The sequence below is a fragment of the Pezoporus flaviventris genome, unplaced genomic scaffold (assembly GCF_033815535.1).
Source record: "Pezoporus flaviventris isolate CSIRO_AGI_PZ_B2104156 unplaced genomic scaffold, CSIRO_AGI_Pfla_v1 ptg000789l, whole genome shotgun sequence".
In the NCBI taxonomy this organism is placed as follows: domain Eukaryota; kingdom Metazoa; phylum Chordata; class Aves; order Psittaciformes; family Psittacidae; genus Pezoporus; species Pezoporus flaviventris.
Window position 1 is genome coordinate 17,365 of NW_026893334.1, and position 18,573 is coordinate 35,937.

General features: G+C 57.3%; 1 protein-coding gene across 1 annotated transcript in view; it reads left to right on the top strand.

The window, feature by feature from the left end:
* The window catches only part of LOC133264347 (retinal guanylyl cyclase 1-like), a 29,962-nt gene that overhangs the window by 8,106 nt on the left and 3,283 nt on the right, over positions 1–18,573 (top strand). Inside the window, 10 exon segments of the mRNA XM_061444296.1 lie at positions 2,043–2,123; positions 4,216–4,392; positions 5,883–6,039; positions 7,664–7,813; positions 9,420–9,568; positions 10,738–10,901; positions 12,562–12,754; positions 14,149–14,323; positions 16,061–16,159; positions 17,096–17,190. Coding sequence (XP_061300280.1) covers positions 2,043–2,123; positions 4,216–4,392; positions 5,883–6,039; positions 7,664–7,813; positions 9,420–9,568; positions 10,738–10,901; positions 12,562–12,754; positions 14,149–14,323; positions 16,061–16,159; positions 17,096–17,190 — 1,440 coding nt within the window.

An 18,573-nucleotide genomic window follows, 5' to 3' on the forward strand; every position in this document is an offset into this window, starting at 1 on the left:
GGGGGGGGTTGGGGATGGAGAGGGATCTCCAGTGGAGGGTTGGGTTGAGGTCATTGAGTTGGATTGGGTTGGGTTGAGGTCATTGAGTTGGATTGGGTTGGGTTGAGGTCATTGAGTTGGATTGGGTTGGGTTGAGGTCATTGAGTTGGTTTGGGTTGGGTTGAGGTCATTGAGTTGGTTTGGGTTGGATTGAAGTCATTGAGTTGGATTGGGTTGGGTTGAGGTCATTGAGTTGGATTGGGTTGGGTTGAGGTCATTGAGTTGGTTTGGGTTGGGTTGAAGTCATTGAGTTGGTTTGGGTTGGGTTGAAGTCATTGAGTTGGATTGGGTTGGGTTGAGGTCATTGAGTTGGATTGGGTTGGGTTGAGGTCATTGAGTTGGTTTGGGTTGGGTTGAAGTCATTGAGTTGGTTTGGGTTGGGTTGAAGTCATTGAGTTGGGTTGGGTTGGGTTGAGGTCATTGAGTTGGTTTGGGTTGGGTTGAGGTCATTGAGTTGGTTTGGGTTGGGTTGAAGTCATTGAGTTGGTTTGGGTTGGGTTGAAGTCATTGAGTTGGGTTGGGTTGGGTTGAGGTCATTGAGTTGGATTGGGTTGGGTTGAGGTCATTGAGTTGGTTTGGGTTGGGTTGAAGTCATTGAGTTGGGTTGGGTTGGGTTGAAGTCATTGAGTTGGGTTGGGTTGGGTTGAGGTCATTGAGTTGGATTGGGTTGGGTTGAGGTCATTGAGTTGGTTTGGGTTGGGTTGAAGTCATTGAGTTGGGTTGGGTTGGGTTGAGGTCATTGAGTTGGATTGGGTTGGGTTGAGGTCATTGAGTTGGATTGGGTTGGGTTGAGGTCATTGAGTTGGTTTGGGTTGGGTTGAAGTCATTGAGTTGGGTTGATTTGGGTTGAGTTCGTTGAGTTGGGTTGAGTTGTAGTCGGTGAGTTGGGTTTAGTTCATTGAGTTGGGTTGGGTTGAGTTGAGTTGGGTTGAAGTCATTGAGTTGGCTTGAGTTGGGTTGAGTTCGTTGAGTTGGGTTGAGTTCATTGAGTTGGGTTGAATTGAGTTCATTGAGTTGGGTTGAGTTGAGTTCATTGAGTTGGGTTGAGTTGAATTGAGGTCATTGAGTTGGGTTGAGTTGGGTTTAGTTGAAGTCGTTGAGTTGGGTTGAGGTCATTGAGTTGGGTTGAGTTGACTTGGGATGAGTTGAGTTCATTGGGTTGAGTTCAGCTGAGTTGAAGGTGTTGAATTGGATTTGGTTGAGCTGGGTTGGTTTGGATTGAGTTGAGGTCATTGAATTGGCTCGAGTTGGGTTGAGTTGAATTGAGTTGAGTCGGATTGAGTTGAGTTTGGCTGTATTGAGATCGTTGAGTTCTCTTGGCTTTGAGTGGAGATCATTGAGTTGAGCTGAACTGAGCTGGGTTGAGTTGAATTGGATTGAATTGGGTTGAGTTGGGTTGAGTTGAGATCATTGAGTTGCGCTGAGTTGAACTGGATTGAATTGGGTTGGGTTGAGATCACTGAGTTGTCTTGGGTTGGAGTGGAGATCATTGAGTTGAGTTGAACTGGGTTGAGTTGGGTTGGGTTGAGTTCATTGAGTTGTGTTGGGTTGAGTTGAGTTGGGTTGAGTTGAGTTGAGACCATTGAGTTGCGTTGAGTTGAATTGGGTTGGGTTGAGTTGGCTTGTGTTGAGATCGTTGAGTTGGCTTGTGTTTGAGTGGAGATCATTGAGTTGAGTTGAGCCAGATTGGGTTGGGTTGAATTCATTGACTTGTGTTGGGTTGAGTTAAGATCATTGTGTTGCGTTGAGTTGAATTGGGTTGAGTTGGGTTGGGTTGAGGTCATTGAGTTGGCTTGGGTTTGAGCGGCGATCATTGAGGTGAGATGAGTTGGGTTGACTTCAGTTGGGTTGCGTTCATTGAGTTGGGTTGAATCGGGTTGAATCGAGTTGAGTTGGGTTGAGATGGGTTGAGTCAACGTTGGGGCACCCCCACGGTGTCCCCCAGGACCTCGGGGTGGGGCTGCTCCCAGGGGGGCTCAGTCCTCACCCCCTTTGCCCCTCAGGGTGACTGGGTCTGGCTGAAGAAGTTCCCTGGCGACGAGCACAGGGAGGTGAAACCGGCCACCAAGTTGGCCTTCTGCAAGGTGAGGGCCATGGGGGACATCAATGGGCCATGGGGGACAACCATGGGTCATGGGGACATCAATGGGACATGGGGCACAACATTGGGTCATGGGGACATCAATGGGACATGGGGGACAACCATGGGTCATGGGGACATCAATGGGTCATGGGGGACAACATTGGGTCATGGGGGCATCAATGGATCATGGGGGACATCAATGGGCCATAGGGACATCAGTGGGTCATGGGGACATCAATGGGTCATGGGGACAACATTGGGTCATGGGGGCATCAATGGGTCATGGGGGACAACCATGGGTCATGGGGACATCAATGGGTCATGGGGGACAACATTGGGTCATGGGGACATAAATGGGTCATGAGGGACAACCATGGGTCATGGGGGCATCAATGGGTCATGGGGGATAACATTGGGTCATGGGGACATCAATGGGTCATGGGGGACAACCATGGGTCATGGGGACATCAATGGGTCATGGGGGATAACATTGGGTCATGGGGACATCAATGGGCCATGGGGGACAACCATGGGTCATGGGGACATCAATGGGTCATGGGGGACAACATTGGGTCATGGGGACATCAATGGGTCATGAGGGACAACCATGGGTCATGGGGGCATCAATGGGTCATGGGGGACAACCATGGGTCATGGGGACATCAATGGACCATGGGGGATAACATTGGGTCATGGGGACATCAATGGATCATGGGGGATAACATTGGGTCATGGGGACATCAATGGGTCATGGGGGATAACATTGGGTCATGAGGGCATCAATGGGTCATGGGGGACAACATTGGGTCATGGGGACATCAATGGGTCATGGGGACATCAATGGGTCATGGGGGACAACATTGGGTCATGGGGGCATCAATGGATCATGGGGACATCAATGGGCCATGGGGACATCAGTGGGTCATGGGGACATCAATGGGTCATGGGGGACAACATTGGGTCATGGGGACATCAATGGGTCATGGGGGACAACATTGGGTCATGGGGACATCAATGGGTCATGAGGGACAACCATGGGTCATGGGGGCATCAATGGGTCATGGGGGATAACATTGGGTCATGGGGACATCAATGGGTCATGGGGGACAACCATGGGTCATGGGGACATCAATGGGTCATGGGGGATAACATTGGGTCATGGGGACATCAATGGGCCATGGGGGACAACCATGGGTCATGGGGACATTAATGGGACATGGGGCACAACCATGGGTCATGGGGACATCAATGGGTCATGGGGGACAACATTGGGTCATGGGGACATCAGTGGGTCATGAGGGACAACCATGGGTCATGGGGGCATCAATGGGTCATGGGGGACAACATTGGGTCATGGGGGACAACATTGGGTCATGGGGACATCAATGGGTCATGGGGGACAACATTGGGTCATGGGGGCATCAATGGGTCATGGGGGACAACCATGGGTCATGGGGACATCAATGGGACATGGGGGACAACCATGGGTCATGGGGACATCAATGGGACATGGGGGACATCAGTGGGTCATGGGGACATCAGTGGGTCATGGGGGACAACATGGGGTCATGGGGACATCAATGGGTCATTGAGGACATCTGTGGGTCATGGAGACAACATTGGGTCATGAGGACATCATGGAGCCAAGGGGGACAATGTGGGTCCATAGGAAGCCATAGGGGGCCAATGTGGGTCCACAGGAAGCCATAGGGAGCCAATGTGGGTCCACAGGAAGCCATAGGGAGCCAATGTGGGTCCACAGGAAGCCATAGGGGGCCAATGTGGGTCCATAGGAAGCCATAGGGAGCCAATGTGGGTCCACAGGAAGCTATAGGGAGCCAATGTGGGTCCATAGGAAGCCATAGGGAGCCAATGTGGGTCCACAGAAAGCTATAGGGAGCCAATGTGGGTCCATAGGAAGCCATAGGGAGCCAATATGGGTCCATAGGACACCATAGGGAGCCAATATGGGTCCATAGGACGCCATAGGGAGCCAATGCGGGGCCATAGGAAGCCATGGGGGGCCCCAAGAGCTGCCCCATGGCCAATGGTGTGTCGTGTCCGTCCCCCCCCCTGCCATGGGTCCCCCGCAGCTGCGGGACCTGCGCCATGAGAACGTCAACCTCTTCCTGGGCTTCTTCCACGACTGCGGCATCTTCGCCATCGTCTCGGAGCACTGCTCGCGGGGCAGCCTCGAGGACCTCCTGCGCAACGAGGACATGAAGCTCGATTGGATGTTCAAGTCCTCCCTGCTCATCGACCTCATCAAGGTGGCCCCCACACGTGCACACACCCCCCACGACCCGCACGCGCGCACCTCACACCCTACACCCGCGTTGCGCGTTGGCCGTCCCATTGACCGCCCCGTTGAGCATTGGGCATCGCGTTGATCACTCCATTGACGATTGACCACCCCATTGACCCTCCCATTGCCCATCCCATTGACCATACCATTGAGCATTGAGCATTGACCATCCCATTGACCACCCCATTGACCATGCCATTGACTGCCCCATTGACCATCCCATTGACCATCCCATTGACCCTCCCATTGACCACTCCATTGACCCTCCCATTGCCCATCCCATTACCCACCCCATTGCCCCTCCCATTGCCCCTCCCATTGACCACCCCATTGACCATGCCATTGACCGCCCCATTGACCCTCCCATTGCCCATCCCATTGCCCACCCCATTGCCCCTCCCATTGACCCTCCCATTGACCACCCCATTGACCCTCCCATTGACCACTCCATTGACCCTCCCATTGCCCATCCCATTGCCCGCCCCATTGCCCCTCCCATTGACCCTCCCATTGACCACCCCGTTGACCCTCCCATTGACCATCCCATTGACTGCCCCATTGACCACCCCATTGACCACCCCATTGACCATGCCATTGACCATCCCATTGACCATCCCATTGACCCTCCCATTCACCATCCCATTGACCGTGCCATTGACCATTGAGCACTGAGCATCCCATTGCCCATTGACCATCCCATTGCCCATTGCCCATGCCATTGCCCATCCCATTGACCCTCCCACTGACCACCCCATTGCTGACCCCATTGCCCACCCCATTGACCATTGCCCATCCCATTGACCATGCTGTTGCCCATGTTGTTCTCCACCCCATTGCCCACCCCATTGCCCCTCCCATTGACCATCCCATTGACCCTCCCACTGATCACCCCGTTGACCATTGCCTACCCCATTGCCCATTACCCAACCCACTGATCATTGTCCACCCCACTGACCCTCCCATTGCCTGCCCCACTGCCCATTGCCCATCTCGTTGCCCACCCCATTGCCCGCCCCATTGACCCCCCCATTGACCCTCCCTTCGACCATCCCGTTGACCATTGCAAACCCCGCTGACCCTTCCATTGCCCATTGCCTACCCCATTGCCCGCCCCATTGACCACCCCCTTGCCCCTCCCTTCGACCATCCCGTTGACCATTGCCAACCCCGCTGACCCTTCCATTGCCCATTGCCTACCCCATTGCCCGCCCCATTGACCACCCCATTGACCCTCCCTTCGACCATCCCGTTGACCATTGCCAACCCCGCTGACCCTTCCATTGCCCATTGCCCGCCCCATTGACCACCCCATTGACCCTCCCTTCGACCATCCCGTTGACCATTGCCAACCCCGCTGACCCTTCCATTGCCCATTGCCTACCCCATTGCCCGCCCCATTGCCCGCCCCATCTCCCGCCCCATTGCCCGCCCCATTGCCCGCCCCATCTCCCGCAGGGCGTGCGCTACCTCCACCACCGCGACGTCGTCCATGGGCGCCTCAAGTCCCGCAACTGCGTCGTGGACGGGCGCTTCGTGCTCAAGGTCACCGACCACGGCTACAACGAGCTCCTGGAGGCCCAGCGGGTCCCCACCCCCCCTCTGCAAGCACAGGGTGAGGGCGGGGCCCAGCCCCAGCCAATGGGGTCCTCCAGGGCTCTTCCGCCACCCAATGGGGTCCTCAAGGGGTCTTTCACCACCCAATGGGGTCCTCAAGGGGTCTTTCACCACCCAATAGGGTCCTTGAGGGCTCTTCTACCACCCAATGGGGTCCTCAAGGGGTCTTCCACCACCCAATGGGGTCCTTGAGGGGTCTTCCACCACCCAATGGGGTCCTTGAGGGCTCTTCTACCACCCAATGGGGTCCTCAAGGGCTCTTCCACCACCCAATGGGGTCTTCAAGGGCCCTTCCACCACCCAATGGGGTCCTTGAGGGCTCTTCCACCACCCAATGGGGTCTTTGAGGGCTCTTCCACCACCCAATAGGGTCCTAAAGGGGTCTTCCACCAACCAATGGGGGCCTCAAGGGGTCTTCCACCACCCAATGGGGTCCTCAAGGGCCCTTCCACCACCCAATGGGGTCTAAGGGGATGTTCTACCAACCAATGGGGTCCTAAAGCGGTCTTCCACCACCCAATGGGGTCCTAAGGGGATGTTCTACCAACCAATGGGGTCCTTGGGGGCTCTTCCACCACCCAATGGGGTCTTCAAGGGGTCTTCCATCACCCAATGGGGTCCTAAGGGGATGTTCTACCAACCAATGGTGTTCTTGAATGCTCTTCCACCACCCAATGGGGTCCTTGGGGGCTCTTCCACCACCCAATGGGGTCTTCAAGGGGTCTTCCACCACCCAATGGGGTCCTAAAGGGGTCTTCCACCACCCAATGGGGTTTAAGGGGATGTTCCACCAACCAATGGGGTCCTTGGGGGCTCTTCCACCACCCAATGGGGTCTTCAAGGGGTCTTCCATCACCCAATGGGGTCTAAGGGGATGTTCTACCAACCAATGGGGTCCTTGGGGGCTCTTCCACCACCCAATGGGGTCTTCAAGGGGTCTTCCATCACCCAATGGGGTCCTAAGGGGATGTTCTACCAACCAATGGGGTTCTTGAAGGCTCTTCCATCACCCAATGGGGTCCTCAAGGGCTCTTCCACCACCCAATGGGGTCTAAGAGGATGTTCTACCAACCAATGGGGTCCTTGAGGGCTCTTCCACCACCCAATGGGGTCTAAGGGGATGTTCTACCAACCAATGGGGTCCTTGGGGGCTCTTCCACCACCCAATGGGCTCTTCAAGGGGTCTTCCATCACCCAATGGGGTCCTAAGGGGATGTTCTACCAACCAATGGGGTTCTTGAAGGCTCTTCCATCACCCAATGGGGTCCTTGGGGGCTCTTCCACCACCCAATGGGGTCTTCAAGGGGTCTTCCACCACCCAATGGGGTCTAAGGGGATGTTCTACCAACCAATGGGGTCCTTGAGGGCTCTTCCACCACCCAATGGGGTTTAAGGGGATGTTCTACCAACCAATGGGGTCCTTGGGGGCTCTTCCACCACCCAATGGGGTCCTTGGGGGCTCTTCCACCACCCAATGGGGTCTTCAAGGGGTCTTCCATCACCCAATGGGGTCCTAAGGGGATGTTCTACCAACCAATGGGGTTCTTGAAGGCTCTTCCATCACCCAATGGGGGGTCCTCAAGGGGTCTTGTGTCCCGTGTCCGTCCCCCCCCCCCCCATAGAGCGCCTATGGACAGCCCCAGAGCTGCTGCGGGACGAGGCCCTAGAGCGGCGCGGCTCCTTCCGTGGGGACGTCTATGGGATCGGGATCATCATGCAGGAGGTCATCTGCCGCAGCGGGCCCTATTGCATGCTGGGATTGCCTCCCGAAGGTACCGGCCCCATAGCGGCCAGCCATAGGGCAGCCCCCCGGGCACGCGGTCATTGGTCCGCCTATGGGATGCAGGCAAGCATCTACAGGGGATGGCAAGCACAAGGATAACCATAACCACCTCCGGAACCCCATAACCACCTACAGGACACCTATAACCACCACCACGAGGCCCATAACCACCTCCAGAACCCCATAACCACATTCAGGATAGCCATAACCACCTCCAGAACCCCATAACCACATTCAGGATAACCATAACCACCACCATGAGGCCCATAACCACCTCCAGGATAACCATAACCACAACCATGAGCCCCATAACCACCTCCAGGATAACCATAACCACAACCATGAGCCCCATAACCACCCCCAGAATAACCATAACCACCCCCAAGACCCCCATAACCACCTCCAGGACCCCCATAACCACCTCTAAGACCCCCATAACCACCTCCAGCACCCCCATAACAACCTCCAGGATAACCATAACCACCACCATGAGCCCCATAACCACCCCCAGAACCCCCATAACCACCTCCAGAACCCCCATAACCACCTCCAGAACCCCCATAACTACCTCTAGGATCCCCCATAACAACCTCCAGAATAACCATAACCACCCCCAAGACCCCCATAACCACCTCCAGGAACCCCATAACCACCCCCAGAATAACCATAACCACCCCCAAGACCCCCATAACCACCTCCAGAACATCATAACCACCTCCAGGATAACCATAACCACCACCATGAGCCCCATAACCACATCCAGAACCCCCATAACCACCTCCAGGGCCCCATAACCACCTCCAGAACCCCCATAACCACCTCCAGAACCCCATAACCACCTCCAGGACCCCCATAACCACCTCCAGGACCCCCATAACCACCTCCAGGAACCCCATAACCACCTCCAGGACCCCCATAACCACCTCCAGGAACCCCATAACCACCCCCAGAATAACCATAACCACCCCCAAGACCCCCATAACCACCTCCAGGATAACCATAACCACGACCATGAGCCCCATAACCACCTCCAGGATAACCATAACCACCTCGAGGACCCCCATAACCACCTCCAGAACCCCATAACCACCCCCAGAACCCCCATAACCACCCCCAAGACCCCCATAACCACCTCCAGAACCTCCATAACCACCTCCAGAACCCCATAACCACCTCCAGGATAACCATAACCACCACCATGAGCCCCATAACCACATCCAGAACCCCCATAACCACCTCCAGGACCCCATAACCACCTCCAGAACCCCCATAACCACCTCCAGAACCCCATAACCACCTCCAGGACCCCCATAACCACCTCCAGGAACCCCATAACCACCCCCAGAATAACCATAACCATCCCCAAGACCCCCATAACCACCTCCAGAACCCCCATAACTACCTCTAGGACCCCCCATAACAACCTCCAGAATAACCATAACCAACCCCAAGACCCCCATAACCACCTCCAAGACCCCCATAACCATCCCCAAGACCCCCATAACCGCTTTAAGACCCCCATAACCACCTCCAGCACCCCCATAACCACCCCTAGACCCCCCTGGGGGTCTCATTGCCCCATTGCTGCCCCCCAGAGATCATCGAGAAGGTGAGGAAGCCGCCCCCCTTGTGCCGCCCGGCCGTGTCGGCCGACCAGGCCCCATTGGAGTGCATTCACCTGATGAAGCAGTGCTGGAGCGAGCAGCCCGAGCGCAGGCCCACCATCGACCAGGTCTTCGACCAGGTGGGGGCGATGTGGGGCGAGATGGGGGGCGGTGGGGCCATGGGACCGATATGGGGGCATTTGGAGCAGTTATGGGGCTATGGGGCCACTATGGGGTGGTGGGAGCAGTAAAGGGTTGGATGGGAGCAATATGGGGTGGTGGAGCAGTTATGGGGCTATGGGCTCAATATGGGGCTATGGGCTCAATATGGGGCTATGGGCTCAATATGGGGCTATGGGGTCAAACATGGACCTGAATGGTCATCCATGACCTTCCCAACGCTTCCACCCACCCAACATCGTCCCTTTGGGTGCCTTCCGTAACGCCGCATCGCTCCGCCCCACCTCCCCTATGGGGTCGAATGGGACCAGTTATGGGGCTATGGGCTCAATATGGGGCTATGGGCTCAATATGGGGCTATGGGCTCAATATGGGGCTATGGGGTCAAACACAGACCTGAATGGTCTTCCATGACCTTCCCAACGCTTCCACCCACACAACATCGTCCCCTTGGGCGCCTTCCGTCGCGCTGCGTCGCTCCACCCCACATCCCCTCTGGGGTCGAATGGGACCAGTTATGGGGCTATGGGCTCAATATGGGGCTATGGGCTCAATATGGGGCTATGGGGTCGAACACGGACCTGAATGGTCATCCATGACCTTCCCAACGCTTCCACCCACCCAACATCCCCTCTTTGGGCGCCTTCTGTTGCCCCCCACCGCTCTGCCCCACATCCCCTATGGGGTCGAATGGGACCAATTATGGGGCTATGGGCTCAATATGGGGCTATGGGGTCGAACATGGACCTGAATGGTCATCCATGACCTTCCCAACGCTTCCACCCACCCAACATCGTCCCTTTGAGCGCCTTCCGTCACGCCGCATCGCTCCGCCCCACCTCCCCTATGGGGTCGAATGGGACCAATTATGGGGCTATGGGCTCAATATGGGGCTATGGGCTCAATATGGGGCTATGGGCTCAATATGGGGCTACGGGGTCGAACACGGACCTGAATGGTCTTCCATGACCTTCCCAACGCTTCCACCCACCCAACATCGTCCCTTTGAGCGCCTTCCGTCGCGCCGCCCAACCACTCCTATGGGGCAAGGTGTTCGGTTTGGGTGGGGGGGGGGGGTGTCGCGGACCCCAAGGGCGCTGAGCCAATGGGAGGCGGCGTTGTTGGGCAGTTCAAAGGCATCAACAAGGGCCGGAAGACGAACCTGATCGACTCCATGCTGCGCATGCTGGAGCAGTACTCGAGCAACCTGGAGGACCTCATCCGCGAGCGCACCGAGGAGCTCGAGCTCGAGAAGCAGAAAACAGACCGGCTCCTCACGCAGATGCTGCCCCCGTGCGGCTATGGGGCGGGGGTGTTGGGGGGCGGGGGTGTCTATGGGGAGCTATGGGGCGGGGGTGTCTATGGGGCTGGGTTGGGAGGGGTGTCTATGGGGAGCTATGGGGGTGGGGTGTCTATGGGGTTGGGTTGGGGGGGTCTATGGGGAGCTATGGGGTGAATTTTGGGGGGGGTGTCTATGGGGAGCTATGGGGGTGGGGTGTCTATGGGGTTGGGTTGTTGGCGGGGGGTCTATGGGGAGCTATGGGGGTGGGGTGTCTATGGGGTTGGGTTGGGAGGGGTGCATAGGGAGCTATGGGGCTGGGTTGTTGGGGGGCGGGGGGGGATGTCTATGGGGAGCTATGGGGGTGGGGTGTCTATGGGGTTGGGTTGGGGGGGTCTATGAGGAGCTATGGGGCGGAGTTCGGGGGGGGTGTCTATGGGGAGCTATGGGGGTGGGGTGTCTACGGGGTTGGGTTGTTGGGGGGGGTCTATGGGGAGCTATGGGGGTGGGGTGTCTATGGGGTTGGGTTGGGAGGGGTGCATAGGGAGCTATGGGGCGGGGTTGTTGGGGGGCGGGGGTGTCTATGGGGAGCTATGGGGGTGGGGTGTCTATGGGGTTGGGTTGGGAGGGTCTATGGGGAGCTATGGGGCAGAGTTTGGGGGGGTGTCTATGGGGAGCTATGGGGCGGAGTTTGGGGGGGTGTCTATGGGGAGCTATGGGGGTGGGGTGTCTATGGGGTTGGGTTGTTGGGGGGGTCTATGGGGAGCTATGGGTGTGGGGTTCGGGGGGGGTGTCTATGGGGAGCTATGGGGGTGGGGTGTCTATGGGGTTGGGTTGGGAGGGGTGCATAGGGAGCTATGGGGCTGGGTTGTTGGGGGGCGGGGGTGTCTATGGGGAGCTATGGGGGTGGGGTGTCTATGGGGTTGGGTTGGGGGGGTCTATGGGGAGCTATGGGGCGGAGTTTGGGGGGGTGTCTATGGGGAGCTATGGGGCGGAGTTTGAGGGGGTGTCTATGGGGAGCTATGGGGGTGGGGTGTCTATGGGGTTGGGTTGTTGGGGGGGTCTATGGGGAGCTATGGGGTGGGGTTCGGGGGGGTGTCTATGGGGAGCTATGGGGTGGGGGGTCCATAGGGAGTTAGGGGACATTGACCACCATTGACCCCCATTGACTTCCATTGACTTCCATTGACTCCCATTGCCCCCCATTGCCCCCCATTGCACCCCATTGCCCCCCATTGACTCCCATTGCCCCCTATTGCCTCCCATTGATCCCCATTGACCCCCATTGACTCCCATTGACTCCCATTGCCCCCCATTTCCCTCATTGACTCCCATTGCCCCCCATTGCCCCCCATTGCCCCCCATTGCCCCCATTGACTCACATTGACTCACATTGCCCCCATTGCCCCCCATTGACTCCCATTGACCCCCATTGACCCCCATTGCTCCCCATTGCCCCCCATTGCCCCCCATTGACCCCCATTGACCCCCATTGACTCCCATTGACTCCCATTGCCCCCCATTGCCCCCCATTGCCCCCCATTGCCCCCCATTGCCCCCCATTGACTCCCATTGCCCCCCATTGACTCCCATTGCCCCCCATTGACTCCCATCGCCCCCCATCGCCCCCCATCGCCCCCCATCACCCCCCCACACACCCCATTTCCTCGTCAGGTCGGTGGCCGAGGCGCTGAAGATGGGCACGCCGGTGGAGCCCGAGTACTTCGAGGAGGTGACGCTGTACTTCAGCGACATCGTGGGCTTCACCACCATCTCGGCCATGAGCGAGCCCATCGAGGTGGTCGATCTCCTCAACGACCTCTACACCCTCTTCGACGCCATCATCGGCTCCCATGATGTCTACAAGGTTGGGGGGGTGGGGGGGGGAATGGGACCCACAGCTCCCCCATGGTGTCCCGTCAGTTCCAGGGGTCTAAATGGAGGTCTAGCAGACCCATAACTACCTATGGAGTCCCATATCGCCATATGAAGGCCCATATCTCCATGTGGAGGTCTACCAGACCCATATCTCCCTATGGAGTCCCATATCTCCATATGGAGTCCTATATCTTCATATGGAGGTCTACCAGCCCCATAACTCCCTATGGAGTCCCATATCTCCCTATGGAGTCCCATATCTCCATATGGAGTCCCGTATCTCCATATGGAGGTCTACCAGACCCATATGTCCCTATGGAGTCCCATATCTCCATATGGAGGTCTACCAGACCCATATGTCCCTATGGAGTCCCATATCTCCATATGGAGGTCTACCAGACCCATAACTACCTATGGAGTCCCATATCTCCCTATGGAGTCCCATATCTCCCTATGGAGTCCCATATCTCCATATGGAGTCCTATATCTCCATATGGAGGTCTACCAGACCCATAACTCCCTATGGAGTCCCATATCTCCCTATGGAGTCCCATATCTCCATATGGAGTCCTATATCTTTATATGGAGGTCTACCAGCCCCATAACTCCCTATGGAGTCCCATATCTCCCTATGGAGTCCCATATCTCCATATGGAGTCCTATATCTTCATATGGAGGTCTACCAGCCCCATAACTCCCTATGGAGTCCCATATCTCCCTATGGAGTCCCATATCTCCATATGGAGTTCTACCAGCCCCACATGTCCTTATGGAGTTCTACCAGCCCCACATGTGCTTATGGAGTTCTACCAGCTCCCTATGTTAGCATGGACTCCCATATCTCCCTATAGAGTTCTACCAGCCCCATATGTCCCTACGGAGTCCCACCAGCCCTATATCTCCCTATAGAGTCCCATACGTCCTTACAGAGTCCCACCAGCCCCATATCTCTCTATGGAACCCCTTATCTCCATATAGTTTCCTACCAGCCCCCTATGACCCTATAGAGTCCCACCAGCCCCCTACCTCCCTACAGAGTCCCATATCTCCCTAGGGAGTTCTACCAGCCCCATATGTGTCTATGGAGTCCCACCAGCCCCCTATCTCCCTACAGAGTCCCATATCTCCCTAGGGAGTTCTACCAGCCCCATATGACCCTATAGAGTCCCACCAGCCCCCTCTCTCCCTACAGAGTCCCATATCTCCCTATGGAGTTCCACCAGCCCCATATAACCCTATGGGTCCCCACCAGCCATATACCTCCCTATAGCATCCCACCAAGTTCCCCATCCCCACCACCACCACCACCACCACCTCCTCCCATAGGGTCCACACCCCCCACCCCATTGGGTGCCTATGGCCGTGCCCCACATCCTCCTCTAGGTGGAGACCATCGGCGACGCCTACATGGTGGCGTCGGGGCTGCCCAAGCGCAACGGGAACCGGCACGCGGGGGAGATCGCCAACATGGCGTTGGACATCCTCAGCTCCGTGGGCACCTTCAAGATGCGCCACATGCCCGAGGTGCCCGTGCGCATCCGCATCGGCCTCCACTCGGGTGAGCGCGGGGCCGTGGGGCGTCTTCCATTGGGTGCCATGGAGGGGATAGGGGTGTCTTCCGTTGGGTGTCTGCCGTTGGGTGTCTGCCGTTGGGTGTCTTCCGTTGGGTGTCTGCCGTTGGGTGTCTGCTGTTGGGTGTCTTCCGTTGGGTGTCTTCCATTGGGTGTCTTCCATTGGGTGTCTGCCGTTGGGTGTCCGCCGTTGGGTGCCTTCAATTGACCATCTCCCATTGACCATTGCCCGTTGCCTATCACCCATTGACCATTGACCATCTCCCATTGAGCATCATCTGTTGACCATCACCCATTGACCATCGACCATCTCCCATTGACCATTACCCGTTGCCTATCACCCATTGACCATTGACCATCTCCCATTGACCATTGCCTGTTGCCTATCACCCATTGACCATTGACCATCTCCTGTTGACCATTGCCCATTGCCTATCACCCATTGACCATTGACCATCTCCCATTGAGCATCATCTGTTGACCATCACCCATTGACCATCGACCATCTCCCATTGACCATTACCCGTTGCCTATCACCCATTGACCATTGACCATCTCCCGTTGACCATTGCCTGTTGCCTATCACCCATTGACCATTGACCATCTCCCATTGACCATTGCCCATTGCCTATCACCCATTGACCATTGACCATCTCCCATTGAGCATCATCTGTTGACCATCACCCATTGACCATCGACCATCTCCCATTGACCATTACCCGTTGCCTATCACCCATTGACCATTGACCATCTCCCGTTGACCATTACCCGTTGCCTATCACCCATTGACCATTGACCATCTCCCATTGACCATTGCCCATTGCCTATCACCCATTGACCATTGCCCATTGCCTATCACCCATTGACCATCGACCATCTCCCATTGACCACCACCCATTGACCACCACCCACCACCCATTGCCCATTGACCATCTCCCATTGACCACCACCCGTTGACCATCACCCATTGCCCATTGCCCATCACCCACTGACCATTGACCACCTCCCATTGACCATCACCCATTGACCATCTCCCATTGACCATCACCCATTGACCATCACCCATTGACCATCACCCATTGACAATCACCCATTTCCCATTGACCATTGACCTTCTCCCATTGACCTTCTCCCATTGACCATCACCCATTGACCATTGACCATCACCCATTGACCATCACCCATTGACCATTGACCATCACCTGTTGACCATCTCCCATTGACCATCTCCCATTGACCATCTCCCATTGACCATTGACCATCACCCGTTGACCATTGACCTTCTCCCATTGACCATCACCCGTTGACCGTTGACCATTGACCATCACCCATTGACCATCTCCCATTGACCTTTTCCCATTGACCATCACCTGTCGACCATTGACCATCTCCCATTGACCATCTCCCATTGACCATCACCCATTGACCATTGACCATCTCCCATTGACCTTCTCCCATTGACCATCACCCATTGCCCATTGACCATCACCTGCTGACCATTGACCTTCTCCCATTGACCATTGACCATCTCCCATTGACCTTTTCCCATTGACCATCACCTGTCGACCATTGACCTTCTCCCATTGACCTTCTCCCATTGACCATCACCCATTGCCCATTGCCCATCACCTGTTGACCATTGACCTTCTCCCATTGACCATCTCCCATTGCCCATCCCCCGTTGCCCACCCCCCATTGACCTTCCCCCCTTGCCCACCCCATAGGCCCCTGCGTCGCCGGCGTCGTGGGCCTCACCATGCCCCGCTACTGCCTCTTTGGTGACACCGTCAACACGGCCTCGCGCATGGAGTCCACCGGCCTCCGTGAGTGCCCCACACGTGGGGGTCCCAGCCCCACACATGGGTCCCTGCCCCACACATGGGTCCCTGCCCCACATGTGCATCCCTGCCCCACACACGTGGGTCCCTGCCCCACACATGCGTGTCCCCACCCCACATATGGGTCCCTGCTCCACATATGCGTCCCTGCCCCACACACGCATGCCCCTGCCCTACACATATGCGTCCCTGCCCCACACACATAGGTCCCTGTCACACACACACACGTGCCCCTGCCCCACATGTGCATCCCTGCCCCACACACGTGGGTCCCTGCCCCACACATGCATGTCCCCGCCCCACATATGGGTCCCTGCTCCACATATGCGTCCCTGCCCCACACACGCATGCCCCTGCCCTACACATATGCATGCCTGCCCCACACACATGGGTCCCTGTCACACACACACACATGCCCCTGCCCCACATGTGCATCCCGGCCCCACACACGTGGGTCCCTGCCCCACACATGCGTGTCCCCGCCCCACATATGGGTCCCTGCTCCACATATGCATCCCTGCCCCACACACGCATGCCCCTGCCCTACACATATGCGTCCCTGCCCCACACACATAGGTCCCTGTCACACACACACACGTGCCCCTGCCCCACATGTGCATCCCGGCCCCACACATGTGGGTCCCTGCCCCATATATGTATTCGTGCCCCACATATGGGTCCCTGCCCCACACACGCGGGTCCCAGCCCCACACACGCGGGTCCCTACCCCACACGCGTATCCCTGCCCCACATACGTATCCCTGCCCCACATACACATCCCTGCCCCACACACGCACGCCCCTGCCCCACACAAGCGTCCCTGCCCCACATCCCCCCATCAATGGGGCCACCAATGGGGCCCCCATAGGGGCTGTGGGGCAGGGGGGGAGGGGCCCCGCGATGACGTCACTGTCCCCACAGCCTATCGGATCCATGTGAACGCCCGCACCGTCGCCATCTTGCACGCGCTGCAGGAGGGCTTCAAGCTGGACATCAGGGGCAAGACCGAGCTCAAGGTGACCCCCAAGTGCCCCATAAGTGCCCCACAAGTGCACCCCAAGTGCCCCACAAGTGCCCCCCAAGGGCCCCATAAGTGACCTCCAAGTGCCCCCCAAGGGACCCATAGGTGCCCCACAAGTGCACCCCAAGTGCCCCACAAGTGCCCCCCAAGTGCCCCATAAGTGACCTCCAAGTGCCCCCCAAGGGACCCATAGGTGACCCACAAGTGCCCCACAAGGGCCCCACAAGTGCACCCCAAGTGCCCCATAAGTGACCTCCAAGTGCCCCCCAAGGGACCCATAAGTGACCCCCAAGTGCCCCACAAGTGCCCCCCAAGTGCCCCATAAGTGACCTCGAAGTGCCCCCAAGGGACCCATAAGTGCCCCACAAGTGCCCCACAAGTGCACCCCAAATGCCCCATAAGTGACCTCCAAGTGCCCCCCAAGGGACCCATAAGTGCCCCCCAAGTGCCCCACAAGTGCCCCACAAGTGCACCCCAAGTGCCCCATAAGTGACCTCGAAGTGCCCCCCAAGGGACCCATAAGTGCCCCCCAAGTGCCCCACAAGTGCCCCACAAGTGCCCCACAAGTGCACCCCAAATGCCCCATAAGTGACCTCCAAGTGCCCCCCAAGGGACCCATAGGTGACCCACAAGTGCCCCACAAGTGCCCCACAAGGGCCCCACAAGTGCACCCCAAGGGCCCCATAAGTGACCTCCAAGTGCCCCCCAAGGGACCCATAAGTGCCCCACAAGTGCCCCATAAGTGCACCCCAAATGCCCCATAAGTGACCTCGAAGTGCCCCCCAAGGGACCCATAAGTGCACCCCAAGTGCCCCACAAGTGCACCCCAAATGCCCCATAAGTGACCTCGAAGTGCCCCCCAAGGGACCCATAAGTGCCCCCCAAGGGACCCACAAGTGCACCCCAAATGCCCCATAAGTGACCTCGAAGTGCCCCCCAAGGGACCCATAAGTGCCCCACAAGTGCCCCACAAGTGCCCCACAAGGGCCCCACAAGTGCACCCCAAGTGCCCCATAAGTGACCTCCAAGTGCCCCCCAAGGGACCCATAGGTGACCCATAAGTGCCCCACAAGTGCACCCCAAATGCCCCATAAGTGACCTCGAAGTGCCCCCCAAGGGACCCATAAGTGCCCCACAAGTGCCCCACAAGTGCCCCCCAAGTGCCCCATAAGTGACCTCCAAGTGCTCCCCAAGGGACCCATAAGTGACCCCCAAGTGCCCCACAAGTGCCCCCCAAGTGCCCCATAAGTGACCTCCAAGTGCCCCCCAAGGGACCCATAGGTGACCCACAAGTGCCCCACAAGTGCACCCCAAATGCCCCATAAGTGACCTCCAAGTGCCCCCCAAGGGACCCATAAGTGACCCCCAAGTGCCCCAC